Source organism: Monocercomonoides exilis (genome assembly GCF_001643675.1).
Source record: "Monocercomonoides exilis strain PA203 chromosome Unknown scaffold13-1861174, whole genome shotgun sequence".
In the NCBI taxonomy this organism is placed as follows: domain Eukaryota; phylum Preaxostyla; order Oxymonadida; family Polymastigidae; genus Monocercomonoides; species Monocercomonoides exilis.
The window spans coordinates 865,930-889,321 of NW_027150558.1; the positions used below are offsets into that span (position 1 = coordinate 865,930).

The 23,392-nt window shown below is 40.1% G+C and overlaps 5 protein-coding genes across 5 annotated transcripts; 2 read left to right on the forward strand and 3 right to left on the reverse strand.

Annotated features, from left to right (window-relative positions):
• Positions 1–140: 140 nt before the first annotated feature.
• MONOS_2611 (putative tyrosyl-tRNA synthetase) lies at positions 141–1,931 on the reverse strand (the record flags this gene model as incomplete). The annotated part of the gene is made up of 8 exons (XM_067872542.1): positions 141–387; positions 466–533; positions 601–683; positions 785–909; positions 972–1,054; positions 1,135–1,400; positions 1,463–1,655; positions 1,706–1,931. 8 exons carry the CDS (start codon positions 1,929–1,931, stop codon positions 256–258), a joined length of 1,176 nt encoding a protein of 391 aa, XP_067730788.1. The 3' UTR covers positions 141–255.
• Positions 1,932–2,082: 151 nt separating this feature from the next.
• Positions 2,083–4,594, reverse strand: MONOS_2610 (putative RNA-binding family protein). Its single transcript, XM_067872541.1, has 7 exons — positions 4,540–4,594; positions 4,335–4,473; positions 4,241–4,254; positions 4,065–4,174; positions 3,936–4,008; positions 3,375–3,882; positions 2,083–3,234 (listed from the first exon to the last, which is right to left on the reverse strand). The coding sequence occupies exons 1-7, from the start codon at positions 4,555–4,557 to the stop codon at positions 2,105–2,107; spliced, it is 1,992 nt and encodes a 663-aa protein (XP_067730789.1). The 5' UTR covers positions 4,558–4,594; the 3' UTR covers positions 2,083–2,104.
• Positions 4,595–4,607: 13 nt separating this feature from the next.
• MONOS_2609 (putative serine/threonine-protein kinase RIO1) lies at positions 4,608–7,309 on the forward strand. The gene is made up of 5 exons (XM_067872539.1): positions 4,608–4,734; positions 4,780–4,885; positions 4,939–5,074; positions 5,139–5,218; positions 5,287–7,309. Exons 1-5 carry the CDS (start codon positions 4,668–4,670, stop codon positions 7,202–7,204), a joined length of 2,307 nt encoding a protein of 768 aa, XP_067730790.1. The 5' UTR covers positions 4,608–4,667; the 3' UTR covers positions 7,205–7,309.
• A 39-nt stretch (positions 7,310–7,348) lies between these two features.
• Positions 7,349–11,426, forward strand: MONOS_2608 (putative Uncharacterized protein family UPF0564). The gene is made up of 3 exons (XM_067872538.1): positions 7,349–7,459; positions 7,566–9,374; positions 9,498–11,426. The coding sequence occupies exons 1-3, from the start codon at positions 7,418–7,420 to the stop codon at positions 11,052–11,054; spliced, it is 3,408 nt and encodes a 1,135-aa protein (XP_067730791.1). The 5' UTR covers positions 7,349–7,417; the 3' UTR covers positions 11,055–11,426.
• On the reverse strand, positions 11,426–21,557 carry MONOS_2607 (uncharacterized protein; the record flags this gene model as incomplete). The annotated part of the gene is made up of 3 exons (XM_067872537.1): positions 11,426–20,909; positions 21,383–21,486; positions 21,555–21,557. 3 exons carry the CDS (start codon positions 21,555–21,557, stop codon positions 11,918–11,920), a joined length of 9,099 nt encoding a protein of 3,032 aa, XP_067730792.1. The 3' UTR covers positions 11,426–11,917.
• Positions 21,558–23,392: the final 1,835 nt, after the last annotated feature.

Below are 23,392 nucleotides of genomic sequence, written 5' to 3' on the forward strand. Positions count from 1 at the left end.
TCCGAGTGCAGAATAATTTTCAGAAATATCATTCATTTGAATGGATATTTCGTTATTTTAAAAACTGTTCTTTGAGAATAATTAATTTTTATTTTTGTTTTCACGTATTTAAAGAACATCATATTCTTCATCCTGAATAATTATTTCTCATTTTCATTGCTGATTTTTTCTTAATTAACAAACAAACTTTTCAAAAAAAATGATTCAATAAAATCACAAAAATCACTCCATAATTTTAAACGTTTCTTTTCCAAGTTATTTTCCTTCTTCAGCTTTTGCTTCAACTTTTGGCTGAGGTTTTGGTGGGCGCTCTCCTTTCTTCTTTTCTTTCTTGACAGTCACAGGCTTAGGTGGATGGAGGATTAACATGACTTCCTGATGAAGTTTCTAAAGATATTCAAATAAGAAAAGAAGAAATTATCATTTAACAAAATTGCAAGCTTTGATGAAGAGAATGTTGAATACTTGTAATTCTTCAGAGGCATCTGGACTGAAATGACGGTGAACTGGTTCGAGAAGGAAGTTTATTGCATCTGAGAAGAAAATCATTTGGTTATTAAAAAATTCACTGTTTGAGTAAACTTTAAACTTTTAGCACACCTGCAACTGATTCTTTCACAGCTCCCAAAGAAACACTGCCATCAGCCACAACTTCTTTTAATTCGCTCATTGTTTTCACATTTCTATGCAAATTTGATTGGAATACAAATTTTTTGAAGGAAAAATGAAAATATCGAAACGAATATTTCTATTAAAAACTTTTAACAGAAGTAATGCTTCAAACTTTTCACCAATCTTGAATTCACCAATAATCGGAATAATGAGATTGAATATCAAATCAATGACACCGCTTGGCTCTTCCAAATCAGGTGCCAAAAACGCTTTCTTCATCTTCTTCTTTATCTCATCCTAAAAGAAAATAAGAGTTAAATAAAAGTCTCATGCTCTCCTAATGTGACGCGAATGCAAACAGTTGTTTCCTCAACAAAAATCGTTGATGCTGGAGTTTTCTTTGTCATAACTTCTTTCGGGTTTGACAATGAGAGAAGCATGTCTGCAAAAGAAAAAACAATTTAATTTAAAAACATTGAAAATTAAAATGTTAATAACAGCTCAAAAAATAATAAATCAAACGTTGGTCGACGATGATAGGTTGCTTTATTCCTTTTTTCGTACAGTAAGTTTTTAATAGATCCGTTATTTGCTCCTGATCACGACCAATTTGAATAACGTCAGCCAGGCGTCGAGATGGGGCAGATTCTGTTGATGAAGCTGAAGCACTTGACGAACATGCGCAGTGAGTTTCTGTAAAGAACATATTTGCACAGGATAAACAGGGAGACATAATATGAGAAGCCAAAAGCGAATTCTCTTTTAAATTCTCCATTTGTTGAGAAACACTAACAATGATGAAGAAAACAAAAAGATTGTCTTTTTTAAAAAACTAAAAAAAAGTTCAAACGTTTTCAATTTCACAGCTGTAAACACTTGGCTAAAGTCGATCATTTGTTCCCAGTAAATTGGATTTTCACCAACAGCTTCTTTCATCCAAACAATTTGAATATTTTCTCCAAAAGGAACTCCAAGTGCTTTCCAAACTTCAATGTAGTATTTTCCAATTGTTTGAATGGATTGAAGATTTCCAGTGTGTTTCTCTGATAAAAATGTCAAAAAATAAATTATTTGAAAATAAATAAGAACAGACTGTGCAAAAATGCAAGCCAATCTCCAATATAAAGGACTATTTTAAAGCCACATTGAACCAAAATTTTCATGATATGAGCCTTTAAAATCGCCTGAGGAAGGCTCATGCTTCCATTTGGTTCAACAATATCAAATACAATTTTGCTTTCCGAAGATGCAGCAAGTTTCTCCAGTTCAGATAACTCTGGAGAATCTCGAAAAAGTGTATGAAGGGAATTTGTTGCCATCAGAAAATGCAAATATGAAAAAATGATTTTCTTAATGATGTTGATGGGAAAGATCAGTTTTTAGTTGTATCATTTCAATTTTTGGTAAGAAATTGATTTTATCAATTATTTGCAGTTAAAGCAAAACTTAAAATAAATAAAAATAGAAAACTTTTAAGTTGTTTTGAATTATTTTATTCTTTCTCGCTCACTTCATCAAAAGAAGAAAGCAAAAGTGCCCACTCTCCATCAATCCCCATCATTCTACGAGCAGCAGAGCTGCAACTTTTCCTCTCAAGTAGTCTGTTCAGCTTCTTTGCACTTTCTATTTTATCGACTCCCTGAGGCGGCTGTGTGATGTCATACGCCAGCTGAACAAAAGAATCTGCAGGCTCTTCAAATATCAGGCCATCAATTTCTGTGAAAAGAATAGAAGAAAAAGGGGTGGCATCAGAGTGAAATGGAAATGTGGATAAATCTGACTGTTTGCTGCATTTGCCAGTCAGAAACAGCTCATTCGCCTCTTTCATAGCAAACGTGCCTGTTTTGATGTCGTACAGCTGCTGGTGGAGATCGCTCATTCCATTCAGAAGAGACTCATCTGGATGCACTTTGCCTGTTTCAGAGGGGAATGAATGAGAAGAAGGAGAGAGGGAAGATGAGGTGGTAGAGGAAGAAGAAGAGGAGGAGGAAGAAGATGATGGTGGAGGGGGTGGAGGTGGAGGTGGTGGAGGAGGTGGCGGTGGTGCTAATGATATTTCTGAAGAAGAAGAAGAAGATGATGATGATGATGATGTTTGAGTATGATTAAGATTTATTGTTTCTTTACTGACCAGATTAGAAGCGCTGTCTGGATTGAGTGCAGAGAAGGAGAAAAGCGACGAAAGTGCCTGCTCATCTGAGCCCGAAAGAGGGAACGTGAGTGTCAGAGGATTAATGCTGAAGTGGTTGAGCTCCGACACCTTCGATCCTCCATCAAACGGCGGAGGAAGCGGAATCTTCTCTTTCTTCTCATTTTCTGTGCTTTCACTCACTCCCAGCGCATTCTCCTTTCCCAGCAGCGCCGCCGGCCCCGCAGCCAGCGCGCTCTGCCCGTACCACATCTGCCCCAGCATCGTCATGTGCTGCTGTAGCAGATAGCTCTGCACCGTCTGCATCGGATCAGAAAACGTGTCTTCAGTCGCCGATGCCAATCCCATGTGCACTTTCTTCTGCTGCTCCAGCTGCTTCCGGATCTCTTCCTCCATCAGAAGCGCATTCAGCGGCATTTCCGTGGGCGGACGCTGCGGGTTCTGGCCCCATGCGATACGGACACGCTTAGAGCCTTTTCATATATAAACAAGGTTGTGAATTGTAAAATAACATGGGGAGTAATTAAAAAATATTTTTTTATTTTTTGTTATTGGAGATATAAAATATCCATATTATTATAATAAAATTGATTAATTCATAAAGCAATCAAACCAAGCACCATCCCCACTGAGCTCTGGAGAGCCCTCTCTGCCTCGCTCCTCTGCATAAACATGACAAACGCGCAGTTCTTCGTCGGCGGCATCTTCACATGTGCAATGTGTCCATATTCAATAAACACCCTCCATATGTCTGTCTCTGTGATGGCTGGGTCGAGATTCCCCACAAACAGTGTCGTGTTGTCCGGGTCGTTCTGGTCGATCACTGCACCCGTACCCATCCCACCCCCGACACCTGGATCAGACACCGTGGGGCCGTATCCTCCTCCTGCCCCCACCATTCCCCCCATCGCTGTGCCATCAGGCGCTTTCTTCGAAGAGGCAGCTGTCCGCACTTTCATCGCCTGCCCAAAGCAGTACTGCCCGTTCATGTGTTCCAAAGCATGCTTGAAGTCCTCCTCGCTGGAAAAACGAACAAAACCATATTGCTTGCTTTTCCTTGATCCGGTTTCAACAATCACTTTTGCGCTTTTTACAGATGAGTAGTATTGCATAAAAGTTTGCTTAAATTTTAAAATAAAAAATAAATGTTATAAAAATATAAGGAATTTCATACAAGAAGAATTGTATCTGTAACTTGAGGTGATAATTCCCCAACATACAGCGCAAAATCAATCTCTGATTTCGCTCTGAAGAAAGAATAAGATGAATAAACAATCTTTCTAAAAACAAAAATAAACGAAACCCAATGTTGTGGCTTGCCCAGTTGATATGAAAAACTTTCCCCGTTTGTCCAATTGGCTGCCCGTTGTATTTGTTTAAAATCTTTCTGGCTGCAAAGTTACTTGTACAATCCTAAATTCCAACAAATAACAAATTAAAAATACGAGATTCATTTGAGAAAAATAATTGTCATCATACGAGAAAACCATAGCCTATTATTTGTTATGAATTACAGTGAATATAAAGTATCAAATTTGAAAGAATAAAAAATTCACGAAAATGAGATCCAAACAGTTACTGTTTCCTGTGGCTTTATCTCGAATAACTTTTGTTGTTAATATTTCAGATTCTGGAAATAAAGCTCTCAAATAAGACTCATCCCACGCTGGATCAAGATCTCCAATGTATAACGTGGTTCCTTCGTCAGTTTTCTTGTTGAAGATAAAATAAATTAAAACGTTCAACGTAAATATGTAAATGGAAAATTTGACGCAAACTTCTGCCGGTGCATACATGACAGCCAACGAAAGAAAAAAAGAGAATAAATCAAAATGCTGCTATGGTTATGATCAGAAAAACTATTTGATTGCAGCTTATAGCTCATTTGAAATAGCATTATTTTCATATGAGCTGGCACTTGAAAATGCAGAAAAACGAGGAAGAGGAGGAAGCCGCCCTCGAAATGCAATACGGTTAGAAATTTTCTTTTTTGTGTTTTTATGGAATATTTCCTTTAGAACAAGATTACATGATTGCACATACTGCTGAAAAAGGTTCCAGAGTACTTCCTAAAGCTATTATAAAAGGATTTCAGGAAGAGGACGATAAATATTTGTCATCAAAGTTTGAGAAAAAAATTGTTGATTTTTCATTGTATTGAAATATATATTAAATAGAATTCGAAATAAAGATAGATCCGATCGTGCTACTCATCAACAGGTTCTTGATCGTAGAACATATCTTGTTCTTATGAAATTTTTCAAAGCAGGAATACTTGCTGAGGTGAATGGCTGTGTTAGTACAGGAAAAGAAGTTTGAATTTTAACTTCAATATTTTTTTTCCCCGCATGAATTTTTTTTATTTTTTTATGTGAAGGCAAATGTGTATCACGGAATGTCCCCAGAAAAGAACGAAGTTGCCATCAAAATTTACAAAACTTCGATTTTGATCTTTAAGTATGAATAAGTGTTGCATTAATTACATATATTTTCAATGTCTATTTTTCGCCCATCTCGTTACTCAGGGATCGTGATCGTTATGTCACTGGAGAGTTCAGATTCAGAAATGGATATGCAAAGTCTAATCCCAGGCAGATGGTTCGAGTATGGGCAGAAAAAGAATATAGAAATCTTCTTCGTTTGAAACAAGCAGATATTTTGTGTCCTCGTCCTATTGTTCAGCGCCAGCATCTGCTTGTGATGGAGTTTATTGGATCTGACGGGGTAGCCGCGCCTCGATTGAAAGACGCAGTGGTGAAGCTTGGGCTTTCAGAAGGCGATCTGAAAGAGCTGTACTGGGAAGGTGTGCATCTGGTGCAGCGGCTGTATCAGGAGTGCCATCTTGTTCATGCCGACTTCAGCGAGTACAACATCCTCGTGCACCAGGGCCATCTGTGGGTGATTGATGTGTCGCAGTCTGTGGAGCATGAGCATCCGCATGCACTGGAATTTCTGAGGAGCGATATTGTCCATCTGAATGCGTTCTTCAGAGGGTTCGGGATAAGCGTGCTGACAACACGGGAGGTGTTTGAGTTTGTGGTGGATGTGGGGTTCAACACGAAGGAGAAAGTGACACAGCGATTGGAGGAGCTGAGGAAGATGGCTGATGAGAGAGGGCTAAGCGGGAAAGAACTGGAAGATGAGGATGAAGGGATCTTTCTCCAGTCGTATATTCCACGTACGCTGCATCACTTGGACATATTTGCGATGGAAAAAACGATGCAGACAGAGATGAAGCTGAAGAGAGAAAGAGAAATGAAGAGCAAAACAGGAGCATTGCAGTCAAGTGAGTCAAATGCCTCTTCCTCAAAAGGAGCTTCTTCAGTCCACAAATCATCTTTGCAACAAGACAAAGGCGAAGATGAGAAAGAGGCGAATGAGAAGGCAGCTGAAGAGCAGAAGGCGGAGAAAGAAGCAGCCGGGGCAGATGCAGCGTCGACAATAGAGGCAGTGCAGAGGCTGGTAATGGGGGTGGACACGAGGGCGGATGAGTACAGCAGAGGATTTGGGATGAACAGGACGATTGTGGAGAAGGAGAAGAAGAGAGGGAGGAGAGGAAAAGGGAAAGGAAAAGAAGAAGAAGGCAATGAAGAAGCGGATAAAGGGATTAGTGGAAGACAAGAAGGGGAAGGGGAGGAAGACGAGGAGGAAGAGAAAGAGGAAGACAAAGAAGACGAAGATCAGAAAGTGAATGCAGAAAGTCCAGATTCATTGATTGGTGTTCCATTGATGCCAGAAGTCAAGCTGCCGCCCTGTCTGTGCATCTACTCGGTGGAAGAGCAGCTGCGCCGTGTGAGCGAATGGGAAGTGCCTCTGCCTGTGACGAGTGCAACAGCAGCGATTTTGAAAGGGATGAAGGAGAAGACGACAAAAACAGGTAGAAAGAGCGGGAAAAGGGCTGAAGGCGAAGGGGAGAAGGAGAAAGAGGGGGAGGAGGAGGAGAAGAGCGAAAGTTCGGATTCAGACAGCGGTGATGATGATGATGATGATGATGACAGCAGCAGTGAAGAGAATGAAGAAGAAGAAGAGGGAGAGGAAGACGATGAATATGACGATGATGAAGACGATGATGATAGTGATTCGATGTATCTTGACGAGGACGAGAAGCAAGAGGAAGAAGAGCTGGCGATGCTGCTGTTGCATGCACAGCTGGCGCAAAATGAAGGCAAACCGAATGCTTCTGAAGAAGAAGAAGAAGAAGGCAACCGCAAAAAACTCAAAAGAAAGAACAAAGAGTTCAAAAGCGATATGCCACCAATTGCATTGGGACTTGGGCTTTCAGAAGGAATCCCGCTTCCTGCGAGAAAGAGAGGCGTGAAAGAGGAACCGGAGCTTAAAAAGCTTAGAAAGCAAGAAGTGAAAAGAGAGAAACAAGAAAAAAGAAAAACAAAAATACCAAAATCAGTGAAACAAAAAGCAACAAAATCCGGAAGACGGAAATAGTTAGCTTTTTTCATTTCATATTTTCTCATTTCATTTTTTGATATTTTTGTTTTGACTTTGAAATTAAAAAAATTGTCCACAAAATCTTCTTTTTGAAGGAAAAAAGTATTTTTGTTTGAATTGAAATCATTATGGGAATGGATCTTTGCATTTCAAATTTGTTTCAAATATTTTCTGTTAAAGTGAAAGAGTTTTACAGAGATCTCGGAAAATATGCTATATTCTCCAACAGAAGCTTATTCGCGTATAATGGAGGTTTGCTTTCCAGCTTTTGTTTTAAGTTCAAACATTTATAACATGCATAAATTTGATGATATTTCATTTAACTTAACGTTTTTCATAAATATTTCCGATCGACAAGAAATATACTCCAACGCAAGTTATCGGAGTTCCAACTGTTTCTACAACAGATACGTTTTCGAGACGAAGAGCAGAAGAGAAAATGCGAATTCTTGATTTTCTGAAGCAACAGCACGAAGCAGCTCTTGAAAAAGAAGTGAAACTCAATGCAGAACTTAAATCCATTTCAATCTCGCAAAGAAACATGGACTCATGTTTCCATGTTAAAACTCCTTCATATAATTTGAATTCATGTTATTCGTCCATTGATTCTCAACCAAGTTTAAACAGATTTACTGAGGAAAACCAAGATTTGCAATCTTACAAAATAAATAAGGAAACAACGGAACGTTTTAATGAACACTATGAAGACAAATCCGCTGATGAAGATGAGCAACTCATAACTCCTCGTTCCGAAGAATCTGACGGAATGGATTCAGATCAAGAAGAAGACGGCTACCCGAGACGTAAAGTCAAATTATCGCAGGCTTCTCCTCAAATGCTTTGCACATCACCTCCATTGATCACACATACGCAGTCCTTTTTCCCTCCAAAGCACATCACGCAAGCAAATGAATCATCACGTCTTTCTGTCACTTCAACTCCTTCATCCACGTCTAGCTTCTCTATTACCTCAAAATATGCTCCTCAATCAATTCACGATCTTCTTTACAAGCAACAAAATCCTCATTCTTTTATTCAAGATATTAACACTTCATATTATCCCAACGCATACTCTGAGAGTGCATCTCCTTCTACAAATCGTCAACGCATGCAACGCTTATATCGCTCGCCTTCTTCACCACCAAAAGCAGCAGCAGAAATCGACTGGTGGCTGAAAAGCAAGCAAAAGAAAGAAGAGCATTCTTCTGCCTACAGAAAGGCAATGATCGAAGCCGAAACATCCAACGACCCACTTAACATCGAAGGTGGTATCACAAAAGCTCCGCCAATAGCAAATGAGCTGTTCTGCGCAGACGGAAAGTGCTATGATTCTGAATATCACAATCACGACAGGCATAGAAGCAGGCCAGCTAGCCCATACAGGATTGTATTTGGAAAGACAGTCAAAGAAGAAGAATTGGTTAAAGCGAGGATGAAGCTGCATGAAGACGTTGATAAAATAAAGAAAAGAGCGCAGCAAAAAAGAAGAAGAGGGAGATCTCAATCGCCAGACATGCTGTACAGCGATGAAGAGAACAGCGAAAAAGAATCTGCCTTGGAACATCCAAAAGCTGATGCTGAGATTTTGCGTTGGTTGGAATTGAAGAATAAGAAGGATATTCATTCAACAGCATATAGAAAGGCAAAGATGGACGCAGAACTGGCAGAAGATCCGCTGAACATCGAAGGAGGCATCACAAAAGCTCCACCCATTTCAGATGAAATATTTGACGCTGAAGAAACCGAAGGAGCAGACGAGCAGAGACAAAAGAAAACAGTCAATACAGCTGATGATGATGCAGAGAGAGAATCTGCTGATGAAAAATCAGAGAAGAGAAGGAAATCCACATCACCTTTGAGAAGGCATAGTCCGTATAGAATTGTATTTGGTAAGACTGTGAAAGAAGAAGAGTTGCAAAAAGCAAAGCAAAGGTTGAAAGGAAAGTGGTTCAATGAGAATGAAAAAGAAAAAGAGGGGAAAAGGAAATATAAGCTATTTAAATCAAGACCTCTTCCGCCACATACAAAGGAGCAACTGTGGAGAAAGATGGAAGAGAAGGAAAAGAAAAGAAGAAACGAAGTGAGACAGCACAGTAAGGAAATGCTATTGAAAACAACGAAGCCTTTTTCTTTTTATGAAAAAGATCTTCAAAATAGAGAATTGCTGGTATGAAATAAAAAGTAATGAATTGAGTGATTGCGAATTTAAATTTTAATTTAAAAACTCAATGATTATTCTGTATACGTTAATATTTGTTGGAATTTTTTTCTCATTATCTATTTTCATTAGCGCCTCAAAGCACAAAAAATGCAAGAAGAAGAGATTCGAAGAGTTAAAAAATCAGAAAAGAGGAAAACGCAGGAAGAACGAAGCAAAGAGCGATTAGAACGCGATTTATCACACAGACCACTATCTGCAAATGATCCAAACGGGCCGTACCACATTGTATTCGGGAAGACTGTTAAAGAGAAGGCACTGATAGAAGCACAGAAAGAGCTTGAGCCTATTGACAGAGAAGAAGAGAAGCGAATATTGCAAGAAGCTTCAATGCCTCCACGGATGGAAGAGTGGGAAAAGGAGCACGGCGAGGCATGGCGTGAGCAGAAAAAGGAATATGAATTGCGAAGCGGGCTCACTCCAGAGCACACATTTACTCCAAAAATCAATCGGACTGTTCCCGATTTTGCTTCTCTTTCGCAAAAGTTTATCGATCAGCTTAATGATGTGAAGCAGCAGCATAAAGAAGTGAAGCCTCAGCCGTTCAATTTCCACACAGCTGAAATCGAGGCTCGCTGGAAAGAAAAAGAAGAGATGGAACAACTTGAACAAGAAGAGCGAGAAAGAGAAGAAAGAGAAGAAAGAAAGGTGAAGCCGTATTACCCACCAGAAAACCCTGAATATCCAATAAAATCGACATTATCTCATGATCTAAGAGTGGAAATGACGCGGAAATTGCTTGAAAGACGTCAAGATATTGAGGAAAAAAACAAAAAAGAAGAGAAAGAGCGACAAGAGAGAGTTAAAAGAGCTACAGAAGAAGTCAAAGAAAAAGTGGTTGATAGAACAGAAGAGCTGAAAGAGGAGCGAGAAAGAAAGATTCAAGCCTCACGAGAGGAACGAGAGAGGCAAGAGGAAAAAACGCAAAATGAACTTATCAGAATTAAAGATAAAGTTAGCAACAGGCCGTTGCTAATGGAAAATGCAGAGATTGATTTGGAGAAGAGAAAACAAATTCTTTTGGAAAAAGTTTATGTGACAGAAGAGGAGCAGGAAAGATACAACCAACTCGCTTCGCAACAGAGAAGAAAGAAGCAAGAGGAGAAAAGAGAAGCAATGGAGAAGTCGAAAAAAGAAAGTGAGCGGCAAAAACGCGTGAGCATGCTCCATCAGCCTGAATTTGGTCCTTTGTGGGAAACAGAAACCGAAAAGAAAGCAAAGTTGGTTGGAAAGGGCTATGTTCGCTTCCGTGACGAAGCAGATGAAAAAAGAAAAGCAAAGCGAAATGCAAAGCACAAAAGAAAGCAGGGACAACAGAAGAGAAAGCAATTTGAAAAGATAGATTCAACATTTCCTGATCAATTATCTGACAATTCTTCTGCATATCAACAAGAAGATTTATGCGAGTCAGAAATTTCAAATCATTTTCAAGGGTTAAATGAAAAAGAATTTGAAGAAGAGAAGGAGCCTTATTCTCTTGAAGAGGGAAATAGAAGTGAAATTACACTTGAAGATCTGAAAGTTCAAGAGAGAGAAAATCAAGAAACCGAGACAGATATAGTAGCGAATTCATTTACGGGCAATTCTCCAAAAAATGATGAAATGAATGTTTCAAATTTGGATAAGTGAATGTTTGAGTAATTATTAATATGAGATTAAGAGTGGGACAATGTTGAAAAAGTGCAGATGGAGATATACATTGTCAGCTTTAATGAAAATTAAACTCATATAAATTGCTTTTATGCTCTAAAATTATACATGTTATTATTTTTTAAATGCATAATCACAAGAAGAAATCAAACAAGCTGGAATACTGTAATCATATTTTTCGTAATAAAATGTGGCATATCATAACTTCACGTTTCGTTTGAGTTCTCGTTTTTTTTTTTTTTTCGTTTTCTGAGATATTGCGAGTTCGTATGAGCAATATGATCATTCAGGGTTGCATTTTAAGTTTTCGCAATATGTTCAATAATAATTTGAAAAAATCAAGATTTTTATTAATTGATGACTCGTCAATTTTTCTCGCAAAATTAATAAAAAATTATCACAATGTTGTGAAAAGTTGCAATATCGTGAAATTTTAAACAACTGACATCTTTTTTGTTGAACATTCTTCCTTCTATGTGACTAATTAAAAGTAAGCACAAATCAGAAGAGTATTTAAAGAAAAATATTTCCTTTTGAAAAAAAAGATTATAATTTAATTTCTGTTTTACTAAAATAATAATTTTTCATTTCACTTCTTTTTGCCACAATTTTCTTTGCTTTTTTTTTCATCAAAAGCAATAGTCTCTTTTCATCCATTCCTTGTTTTTCCGTTTCCAACTCACGATTCTAATCCTAGCTTCCTCATCTTTGTTCATTCATACATTTCCTAATTATTATTCAATTTCATCATTTTTCAAATACAAGGAGGAATAATTTCTCGAGCTTCAGCTGAGTTTCAATTTTTTCTATTTTTTAAAGATACTTTTCATGTGATAGTTCATTCACATAGAGGTTCCTTCAGAGTTCTCATCTCCGCTTCCATGTTTGAAGGAATCATCCTCAAAATCAATTGCATCTGAAACTGTGAGCTTCACGGTTCCCGATGGAAACCTCTGGATGAATTCTCTCTTCAAAACTACAAGCGAAGGCCTATTTTCACAAACTGGAGACCAACACGCAACAACAACACTAAAAAGTGTTGATGAGTTCATCTTACCCAGATATGGTCGCTCTTGTTGTTTAATCTTGTTTCCAGCAATCACAGCCTCGTACTCCCCGAACGGGATCTGGAGTGCCAGACACTCCCACAGCATCATCCCGATCGAGAACGCCACCGACTTCTTTGTTGCCCCCATGTTCTTGTTGATCAGCAGCTCTGGCGCCTTCCACCTCAAACACTCTTTTTTGAAGCTATCTTCATCCTCAAATGCCGATGAGGGAAGGGAGTCACTTTCATCATCATCATCATCACTGGCAGATGTGATAACAGTTGATGATGAGATCGATGATGAATCAGAGTCATCTGATAAAAGGTCTGAGTGCATCACAATGCAGATGACCATATGTTCTGAGAACAGCACGATGTGAGGGCTCAGATTGGAAAGTGACTGAAGCTTGTTTTCCATTTCATCAAAAGAATGGAGGGCGAGATTGGCCACCCAGAACAGGATTTGGGCAGCTGTCATCTCCCTTTCTTTCACACTCCCAATCGCCATCTCTTTCTTCTCGTTCCTTCCATGCAACAACATGAACAATGAATCCCTCAAATCCACAATCAGCTTCTCATGGGGTGATGAACAGGCCATTGCATCCACCAGATTCGACATCGACGAGGTGGTTGGACACAGACTCTCCGATCGAACAAATGTTGAATCTGTGTCTGAAGTGTCTGTGGATGAAGTGGATGAAATGGATGGAGAAGGAGTTCTTTTTCGTGTCTCCTCCTCATCAACTTTTTCCAGTATCCATTCAGGGATCTTATCTGAATCCTTTCCCAAGATATATTCAGTCGATCCACATTCACTCAACAAATGCTCTGAAGACTCAGAATGCTGTAGGCTTTTCGCATATACCCTCTTCTTCATCCTCTCCTCATTCTTCTTCTCAGCCTCTCTTTCTTCTCTCCTCCACTGCTCTTCTGGTGACATCTCCATCGTCACCATCTCAAATGCCTTCGGATCCTTTCTGATGTTATCATTCACAATCTCTCTCAGATCTTCTGCTTCACTCTTCACCTTCTTCCACCGAGCAATGAATATTATCGATACAATCAGAACAATCAACAAAATTACAACAAGCACAATCACAATGATCGGCCAAAATGATTTTCCTTCTTTTCCTCCTTCAACAATTCGTTCATCTCCATTCTCTATTTTTTCGCTTCTGTTCTTCAGAATGAATGCCTCAGTCGATGAAGGAGATTCTGTTTTGCCAAACAAAAGGCAGACAGAAACTTCAGTCTCTGCTCCCACTGCTGCCATCTGAGCAGATGAAATAACTGCAACAATTTCATTCTCCGACACACTCTCATTTTCGCGAATCTCATAGCTCTCAACCACCTCTTCCCTCCCATTCCTGAAGCTCATCCGCAGCGAAACATTGCACGGAACAAGAAGTCGCCCAGCCACCATGATGCTTGTCCTCCCATCAGATGTTGTCTCATTCCTCGCCTCTTTCACCACTGGAATGAACAGTGATGATGCTCTCTCCTCAATTATCCCTCCCAGTTCGCATCCACAATCCACAATCCACATTGATGAATTATCCTTCAATCCATCTCCTCCTTTCACACTCATCACATTCAACACCCCAGAATCAGAGCAGACAATGTTCCGTCTGGCTGATGGATATCTCTCAATCGATGGGTTGTTGTTCATGAACTCTCCTTTCTCAATCTCCACACTCCCTCCACAAACAGAAAGACCTCCATCCCAGCAGTTCACAAAACTCGTATCCCACATCTCCCCCGCGCTCTCCTTCACCTCAACAACTGACCCATTCCATTTGCACACATCAACCACTTCCTCATTCAAATCCTTTCCTTTTGCCTTCCCATCAAACAAGCACTGCCCCATCTGAATCCTTTTGCACACCAATAGCGAAATCATCTTCCCCTTCTCTCTTCTCGATGAACACCCACAAAAAGAGCAGTTCGAAAACTCTATGTTTCCTTCCATCCTCTCAACATCAATTGCTCCTGCACTCTCATCCACACACGTGATGTTCTCAAATGAAGATGACAAAATCGAAAATGAAAACTCTCCTTCCTCTCTGCTGTGTCTCCCTTCTTCCTTTCCATTTGCTCTTATGACCCATCCGTCTTCCATCCTCACATTTCCTGCCTCAACTTTTTCCATCTTCACACTCCCACCTCCACTCATCTTCAAACAGTCTTTGCTTCCCTCAACATTTCTCAGTGCCAGCCCACTCACTTCACAATCCTCTTCCATCACCATCACTGCTTCACTCAAAAATGAAAGCCACCAAACACTCACATTCCCCATTGAGCATTTCCCTCTTTCCACAAATATCAGGCAGAATGGCACTTCTGCCATTTCCTCCCCGGCCGAGCTCACTCCCTCAAACGAACACATGCTGATCGATGTCTTTCCCGAACAAATCTTCATGAATGATGAATGAGTCGTTGGAAGTGGAGTCGGTGTTGTTTCCACTTCTTCAAATCCAAATCGAATCCATCGCATATACACCTGCCCATTTGTCCCCACAATCATTTCTTTTCTCCGGTTCATCCTCCCTTTCACAACCACTCGACTCTGTTCTTCATGCATCCCGCTCAGCGTGAGTGTGTCCAACACAATTTCCTCATCAATCACTGATTCCTCATCGACAAACACCTGGCTGAAGAAAACGTGTGTCAGATGTCTCAGCCCAAACCCAATCGTCGCACATGGCAGCAAAGGCTTCCCACACTGCTGCTCGTTCCTCCCTCCTTTCCCTTCTTTGCTCGACACAACAATCGTGTCTGACTGGTATTTCACAATCAGGCTCATCAGATCCATCGCCTCCTCTTTGTGCTCTCCCCCATCCATCCCATAGATCGCATTCTGCCTGATGAACTCTTCATCCCGGAAGTCGATGTTGAACTGTGTTTCGTTGATCTGCCTCTCAATGCAGTCACACACAATGAACACATCATTCCCGATGCTTGCTGTGTTCCTTCGGAACATCACCCTGTCAAACACATAGTCCAGCTCTCCTTTCAATTCAGTCTTCAGATACACCCCACCTCCTTTCCCCTCGCTCACAGAGCATCCACACTGCTTCACACTCGTGTTCACAATGTGGAACCATCCTCCTTCATTCAACTCAAACAGCATCGCTCCTCCCTCTGTGCTTCTCTCGCTGCTGCACCCTTCTATCAGCGAATCTTCAACAATGAGCTTCACCTCACCCCCACCCCCACTCTTGCTCAAAACAACACAAGGATCAGCTCCTCCCCCTTCAACTGTTCCAAAACTGCAATTCTTCATCCTCACCTCACCTCCTCCATTTGCTCCCTCTCCTTCAATTTCAAACAAACTCCCCTTCTCCAATCTGGCTTCAATCACTGTCAATTCATTAATCACACTCGCCACTTCTCCACCCACCACAAACGCACTTCTCTTCCCAAAATATGAAAGCACTTTGAACCTCTTCATCTCCAGCTCCCCTTTCTTCACAACACAAAATGCAACATCCCCCATCCCTTCTCTCTTTCCCTTCCATGTGATCGAACAGTCTTCCCATCCAATTTTCTCTCCCTCACTCACGATCATCCCTGCTTCTCCACTTCCCAAAACATTCATCACACACATCTCCAGTGCTCTCAAAGTGACTGCTCCTCTGTTCCGAAGACACACTTTTGCTCCACTTTCTCCTTCACTCCCCATCACAACTCTTCCATATTCCATCTCATCATATCCTGCTCCCACTGATTCCACTTCAAACCCACTCAAATCATATTCCCCTTCCACCCTTATCTTTTCCTTCACAACCACCACTTTTCTTTCCCCTTCTCTCTCAATGTGCTTCAATCCCATCTCCAGTGTCTCACACGGATCCTCCTCGCTCCCACATCGAACAACATCATCTCCCTTTTCCCACACCACAATCCTCTCGCTCCTGTATTCAACAAGAAATCGCAACAGATCTGTGTTGATCCGCTTTTCATCGCTTCCAACAAACAGATTTGGATCGTCTTCCATCCCTTCAACATCAATCCCAAATGTCTCGCTCCTCACTGAAACATTCAGATCCGAATCCAAAATGAACATGTTCTTCCCCACAAATGCCTCATTCTCAGCAAATTTCACTCCCTCAAACTTGAATGGCATCCCTCCCTTCCTTTCACTGCAATTCACATACAGCCATCCTCCTTTCCCACCACTCACCTTCTCTCCCAAACACCTCTCCATCCTCCCCTCTTTCACATGAATCATCCCTGAATCATGGATGTTCACTCTCACTGCCCCACCCCTCATGCTCTCTCCTCCTGTGATGTCACTCATGTTGCTCTGTTCTATCTTCATCATTCTCCTCACCTCTGCGCACATCACAGCTGATTCATCTCCACCAACAACTGACAGGCTCCCAAACGAGCAGTTGCTGATGCTCACTGAATCTCCCTCTGCCCCATTCCGCTCAGCTCCAAAAACAGCAAGATCCATCAGACACTTTCTCGTCCTGATATTATTTATTGAGACCCACTTCATCTGCACAGCTTGTCCACTGCTCCTGATAATCCCATATTCCACTGCCTCTTCTTCCCCTTCCTGCATCCCAAACGAACACAATTCCATCTCCAAAACGCCACTTCCTCTTGATGAGCTTATCACTGCTTCTCTCCTCGGTTCAAAATGACCAGGCAATTCAAACCCCACATTCACAAACACACTCACCCCATTCGAACCAAGAACACTTTCCCCTTCTCCTTCAATTCCTTTCTCCACAACCACCTTCATTCTCTTGTTGTCTTTCCCTTCAATCCGAACTCCACTCACATCTCCCGCCTTCTCAACACTCGTGCTCCCACTTATCACTATTTTCTTTTCTCCCTCTCCACCAAGCCTCCCAACCCCATAATCCACACTCCTGCACGGACAGTTCTCCATCCCACACCACATCCCATTGTCTCCATTCTCGCTCCCCACCTCAATCACACACGAGCTGTATCCCTCAATGAATATGAACAAATCAACCTCACTCAAAAACTTCTCCCCATCCTTCCCCATCAGTGAGTTCTCTCTCTCGCTTATCTCTCTGCTGAACGAGAAACTGCTTCCATTCACAACCCTCCTCAAATCATCACACACAACAAACACATCCCTCCCACTCCTTGCTCTGTTCTCCTCAAACCTCACTCCTCTCACATCAAACCCACATCTCTCTCCTTCAATCAACACCCACAGCCCTCCTCCACACCCTCCTCCATTCATCATCCCTTCCTCTCCTGCTCCACATTTCTTCATCAGCGTCACTTCTTCTTCGCTCCTGATCTTCAGCTGTGCATCCCCTTTCAGCTCCACCCTCATTCCTCCTCCATTCCCTTTCTCTGCCACACACCCCAAAACACTCGTGTTCCACACATCCACCATCCCTCCTTCCCCAACCACTCCACACACCATCCCCCCATCTCCCTCATTCACTCGGACATTGCTCCCATTGCATCCCCAATTCGATATCTCCTTTGCTTTGTTACCTCTTATCACCCTTGAATCAACAAAATTACACGAACTCCATTTGCATTCACTCATCCGAACAATACAATTGCTCCCTGCCAAAATCAAACTGTTTCTTCCCTTTTCGCACCCACTGGCAATCACACTTTCTCCTGTGAGTGTGCTTCCTTCCTCACAAACAACAAATCCTGTTTCTCCTTCAAAGATGAGATCATTCAGCTCCACATTCTTCAACGAGACAGATGATAATCCCCCATTCGCTCTTATCACAGGCTTACCAAACCTCATTGATGCAAATCTCAGTGAAGTCACATTCGCCTCTCCCTTTTCCACAATCAGCAAGCTGTATCCAACATAACTCACTCCAACTCCAACTCCAAATGTGACAACACATTCATTCAAGTTCAGTGCTTCTCCTTTCAACTGGAATATCGCCTCGTGATGCTCAAGAATAGATGGCATCACCAGCTCGATCTTCCTCATCCTTGTTTCCTTCAGTACCACAAACACTCCAATGCATCCTTCCTCATCATCTTTGAATCTTGCCTCACCTTTAACAACAAGTGATCCATCATCCCCTGTTCCTTCTATCACCCTTACCATTTTTGAAAAGATCACTGTCGAACCAACCTCAACTCCATTTCCAACTTTGATTGTCACTTCTGTTCCATCGGCTGGTGTGCTCTCTTCCCTCTCAACAGGAAAGTTCAGTGTTCGGCACTCGAAGAATGTGTGCCCACACCGAGGATGATCAACCCCGGATGTGGAAACATACACCTCACTCCTCGGAACATCCAGAAGATAGCACACAATCGGAATCACGAGTGTTGCATTGTTCGTGTCTCCCACTCCCTCCACTTCATGCATATCTTCACTCAAATGTGAAACAAATTCATATCTCCCTTTTGGAATCAATTCCAGCTGAGGCGATGCAATAAACACATTCACCCCATGTTCTGCACGATTGTCTTCAAATCCCACATTCACAACCTCAAACACTGTTGTTGGTGATGAAAGCTCCAAATATACCCCTCCTCCTCTCCCCTTCTCCTCCCCACTTCCCTTCTCTGCCCCACACTCTCCAATCACTGTTGTCACCTCTCCCCTTCCAATCTTGAATGTCCCGCTCTGACCAACACTCCACCCAATGCTCCCTCCATTCCCTTCCTTGCTCACACAGTTCCTCAATGTGATGTTCTCCAGCTCCCATGAATCGCTTCTCTCACTTTCAGTGCTCAGTATCGCCCCATCTCCTCTCATCCGACTGATCCTTTGCATCGTCACATTCCCCACCATCCCTCTCCCAGCAGCACTCTCCGACTCTTCCTCAAACAACGAGCAATCTCCCAGATCGATATCCTCAATCAAACAGTTTTCCATCTTCAATTTCCCAAATATCATCTTGAATGGTGAGACATCAAATGAATGTGTCTGCCCATCTTCTGCCCCTGATATGACCACATTCTTCAGTGTCAGATTCTGTGCTGCTGCTCGCATCACAAACAACGAAGAAGATGATTCTCCGCTGTTGTGGCGAATCGTCACCAAAGACAATCCCATCGATCCCGAATCCAGCGTGAACAAACACTCGTGTGAATTCAGCAATTCTGTGGAAATGATACACTCGCTCTCGCTTTCCCCTGTGAAGGAAATATCTCCTCCTCCAATGAACAGTGCCATCGAAGAATATGTCGATGGAAGAATGTTCACTGTTCCCTTCGCTCCTTTCTCAATCATGTTGTATGCCTGTGTTATCGTGTTGCATGGATTGCTTTCCGTAAGTCCACACAATGGCCCTGTAATCCCATCAGCTTTGGTATACGTTGTTTTGATTGTTGGGAGCCATACATCGTAATCTGTCTGGCTGTTATTGAAAAACACTCTCTTTGCTGATGTTGTTGAGAATGATGATTCAAATGGTGAACCTTTGAGAAAAAAATTTCTGATTTTCACATCGTGACCTTCTTCATTTTTAGCTTTGTTTCCACTGAAAAAGCAAAATGAAATTATTTTTGGAGATGGATCGGCTTCCATCCAACTCATTGAACTGATTAACATTCCTCCTCCACCACCTTCAAGAATGCCTGTTCCAGTTCCGTTTGCCTTGTTTCCATAAAATTCACATTCTGCGATCGTATAATGTCTCTGATGACTCTCGAGATGTAAGCCGCCTCCTTGACTTCCTGCTTCATTGCGAATAAACTTGCATTTTTCAATTGTTTCATTCATGCTTCCTGAAGATTGAAGAATGCGCAATCCTCCTGCGTAATGCGAAGCAGCTTTACACTCACAAAAGACACATTCAAAAAAATAATAATCGCCATTTAATTGAAAAATTATCATTCCACCTGTATTAGCCATTGCAATGCAATTTGTGAAATTGCAATTCTTCATTTCGACACCTGCACCTGATTGAACATCAACAGCTCCGTCACCTTCATGGGTCATATTCTTGAATGAACATCTGACACATTCGAGTGTTGAATTTCCATTTAAATAAATCGCACTTCCAACTCTAACATAACTTGTTTTGAACCATTCACAATCTGTAAAAATGTGTGTTTCATTTGGCCCAAGTGGTTGTCTTGTCATGTTGCGTCCACCTGATTCGTTCACATTCATCGTTCGAAAGCAACATTTGAATGAGGAATTTGTGGCTCTCAGCGAGGCACAGGGGCTGTTCACTGACCTCACAATGCCTCCATCAATAGCATCCCAAACGCTGCAAAACGAGCAGCTCTCAATCGTTGTTTCTGTTCTCGCTCTCAAATCCATTTCTCTTTGTGCTCCTGAAGCAACAGAAATGTTTGCCATTGCAAGCCCACTGGCCTTCACAAAGCAGCTCGCATTCGGTGCAAGAAACGGTGCAGATGCTAATTCAAATGATGAAAATGACGAATCACGAAGAGAAATAGAGCATGTTCCATCGATCTCAGAATTTTTCAAAGACGAGCAAAAAAGTCGCGGAATTTGTGCAAACGGCTTCGAAGTCCCAATCGTCAGATTCACTGAACGGATGCTTCCTCCATCCACCACAAATGGATTCACTTGTGATGAAACTGAAATCACACATCCTTTTATATCAAGCCTTGACCCCTCGCAAACCAAGAAACAAGCTTTTCCTTCTGGCTGAATCTGCAACACACTCGCTGTTCTCACTGAGCAGTTCACAGCAACAAATGTTGATGCAATTACGCTGCACTGATTGTTTCCCTGCGTATAATAGTCATCCCTTTCTCTTGGCAACTTGAACACATCTTTTGCATCCAATCCATTTAATTCGTTTCCTGTTGCTTCTTCTGTCTCGCAAATAGCACTGACGCACGCAAAAATAATAACCGCAAGATTCATAATTCTTCTGCTGTGCAACTTGCTCTTCGCCAAACAAAAGCACAAATGAAAAAGTCAAATGATCAATATAGCCCATATTCCTCTGCATTTATTCATCAAAAATAATATTTTGGTTTCATTTCTCAAATAATCGCATATAACCCCATGTGCAAAAGCATAAATTATCAATCATTTCAAATATAATTTTAAGCTCAAAAAAAATTCAAAAAAAATATAGAAAAAATAAATTCTTTAAAATACAGTGATTTTTTGTTTGTTTCCGAAGAAATACTGTCATTTCCATCGAGCATCAACAACATTCCCTCAATTGCGAAATTTTCTTCTTTTTAACGTGGAATGATTTTGTGAATTGACATTTTCCATTTTTAGTAAATCTTCTTCCAACAAATGCTCTCTCGATCCTTGCTCTCTTGTTTAATTCCATCCAAGTCCATGTACCAATAGATCTGATGTCTGTCAAGCCCTGCGTTCTTTCTGATCCTCCCTTTCGCTGTGCTTGCATCAGCAATCCACAAATAATCCATTCGCTGCAGTTCATCCCTCTGCCCATCAGAAAAAAAATAGCAGAGAAATAACTTTTAGCAAATATGATTTTATGAATATTTCGCACCATCTCAGTTGCTGAAAGTCGCTGGGAACAGAGGAATCGACATATTAATGGAAAAGCAATTCTTCAGATTGCTCTGCTTTAACGGGTTGAAACGGCATTTCTGTCATCCTCCAGATAGAACTTGCAGAACGGATGTATATGGCGAAGGCATTAGTTATATCTTGTTTCCAAAATCTGTTGGAGTCCAAAAAATCGAAAAGTGCTCCAACAAAGCAGTCAGATCTTTAAACTTTCAGCAACCTGCAAATTGCGTAGCATTATTGTTCTTCTATCATTTGACTCTATTTTCTTTGTTGTCTTCCTGTTCTCTGTTGTTTAATTCGCGAAATGAAAAGATCATGACCCATCCTTGCGTTTTTTGAAGATAAATGATTCATTTTGGATTCTAACTTTGATGGAGATGGATTTATATAAAATTAGAGAAAAAAAGATTTTGCATATTTTCCACATTTTTATTTTTTTCTTGAATTTGTAAAATGAAAGTCAATTGTTTTAAAAAAGGAAGAAGATGACTCTTTATTTTATCTGTACACTTTTGTTTTGTGATAAAATAAGATTATCACTGAAGCATTCCTCAAATTGAACCTCACATTTATGGAAGGATTCTTTGAAAAATATTATTTTTGGTTGTTGTTTCTCCAACTTTTTTTCACAGCAAGCCACAAAAGAGACTGAGTTTTTAAAATTAACTCATGATTTTATCGAAAAATTCAAATGATTAACAACAACAATGATTGTGAATCTATATTTAATGCTGTCTGAGAAATTTTAATTTTTTATTAAGTAATTCTAATTTCAATTTATTTATTCTTTTTTTGACAGATGCGGAGATTTTTTTATCCGGACGTTATTTTATCAGAACATTTATTTTTTTAACAAGCGTATCTCACCAAATAAAAACTAAAAACAGAAAAAGCATATTTTCCCATGTTTGAATACGTATTTAATATTCATAAAAAATTTTTCTATAATAGTTCCTGTTTTTGATGAAGATCTGAGGAATTTTTAATTTATTTTTTGATCATTTGTTTTGCTCGTTTTTAACCGACTTTCTTTTTCTGTCAGTTTTTAGCTACTGGATCATGAATCATTCATAATTATCTTTGATAATTTCAAATCTTTTATGTTTTTTCTTATTTTTTCACGAGTTTTTCACATTTCCTTGTTTTTGAAGATAATTTCAAAAATCTGAAAATAATGAGCTACACAATATTTATTTAATATTTTTGTAATGTGCATTAAAAGATAAATACTTGAAGAAAAGATATGTGAAGTGAAAATTTTGATAAAAGTTGTTGTTTTAACAGAACAAATCGATTTGTCAGAATGACAGAATAGTTCATTTTGTCTTTGACTTAAATAACTATGTGGTCAAAAATATTTAACTTCAGGCATTTTCATTGAAAAATTATGCACTTATCTTTGACTTTTCGAGATCAAAAAACACAATAAAAATGAGTCCATTTTTTGACATTCGTGAAAAGTTGGAAAACTTTTTGTTTTGATTTCAACGATACATGTTTTCAGATAAGAAAATCAAATTTTTTTTGAAATCTGAGAAAGCCAAACAAAGTTATAAGTGAAGCAATTTTTCAATGACAAGTGCAAAAAAAGCTTGAAAGTCTGTATTTTCCACATTTTGGTTTTGATTTCATCAAATATGACAAAAATTCGAATTGAAATACATTTAAATCTAAGTTGCATAATATTTTGATTTTTTCATTGATATTTCATTCAAAAGTTGAGAAAAAATAATTCATTTATATTATACTTCAAAAACAAGGAAATGTGAAAAACTCGTGAAAAAATAAGAAAAAACATAAAAGATTTGAAATTAT

Excerpts from the sequence above, each read along its gene's own strand:
- MONOS_2610 (XM_067872541.1), bottom strand. Across the intron at positions 4,009-4,064 it reads TGGGCAAGCCACAACATTGG|AGCGAAATCAGAGATTGATT; the intron begins GTTTCGTTTATT and ends TTCTTTCTTCAG. Across the intron at positions 3,883-3,935 it reads TTACAGATACAATTCTTCTT|CAAACTTTTATGCAATACTA; the intron begins GTATGAAATTCC and ends TTAAAATTTAAG.
- MONOS_2609 (XM_067872539.1), top strand. The coding sequence starts at position 4,668 with ATGAGCTGGCACTTGAAAATGCAGAAAAACGAGGAAGAGGAGGAAGCC. Across the intron at positions 4,735-4,779 it reads CGCCCTCGAAATGCAATACG|AACAAGATTACATGATTGCA; the intron begins GTTAGAAATTTT and ends TATTTCCTTTAG. Across the intron at positions 4,886-4,938 it reads GATAAATATTTGTCATCAAA|AATTCGAAATAAAGATAGAT; the intron begins GTTTGAGAAAAA and ends TATATTAAATAG.
- MONOS_2608 (XM_067872538.1), top strand. The coding sequence starts at position 7,418 with ATGCTATATTCTCCAACAGAAGCTTATTCGCGTATAATGGAG. Across the intron at positions 7,460-7,565 it reads CTTATTCGCGTATAATGGAG|AAATATACTCCAACGCAAGT; the intron begins GTTTGCTTTCCA and ends CCGATCGACAAG. Across the intron at positions 9,375-9,497 it reads TTCAAAATAGAGAATTGCTG|CGCCTCAAAGCACAAAAAAT; the intron begins GTATGAAATAAA and ends TATTTTCATTAG.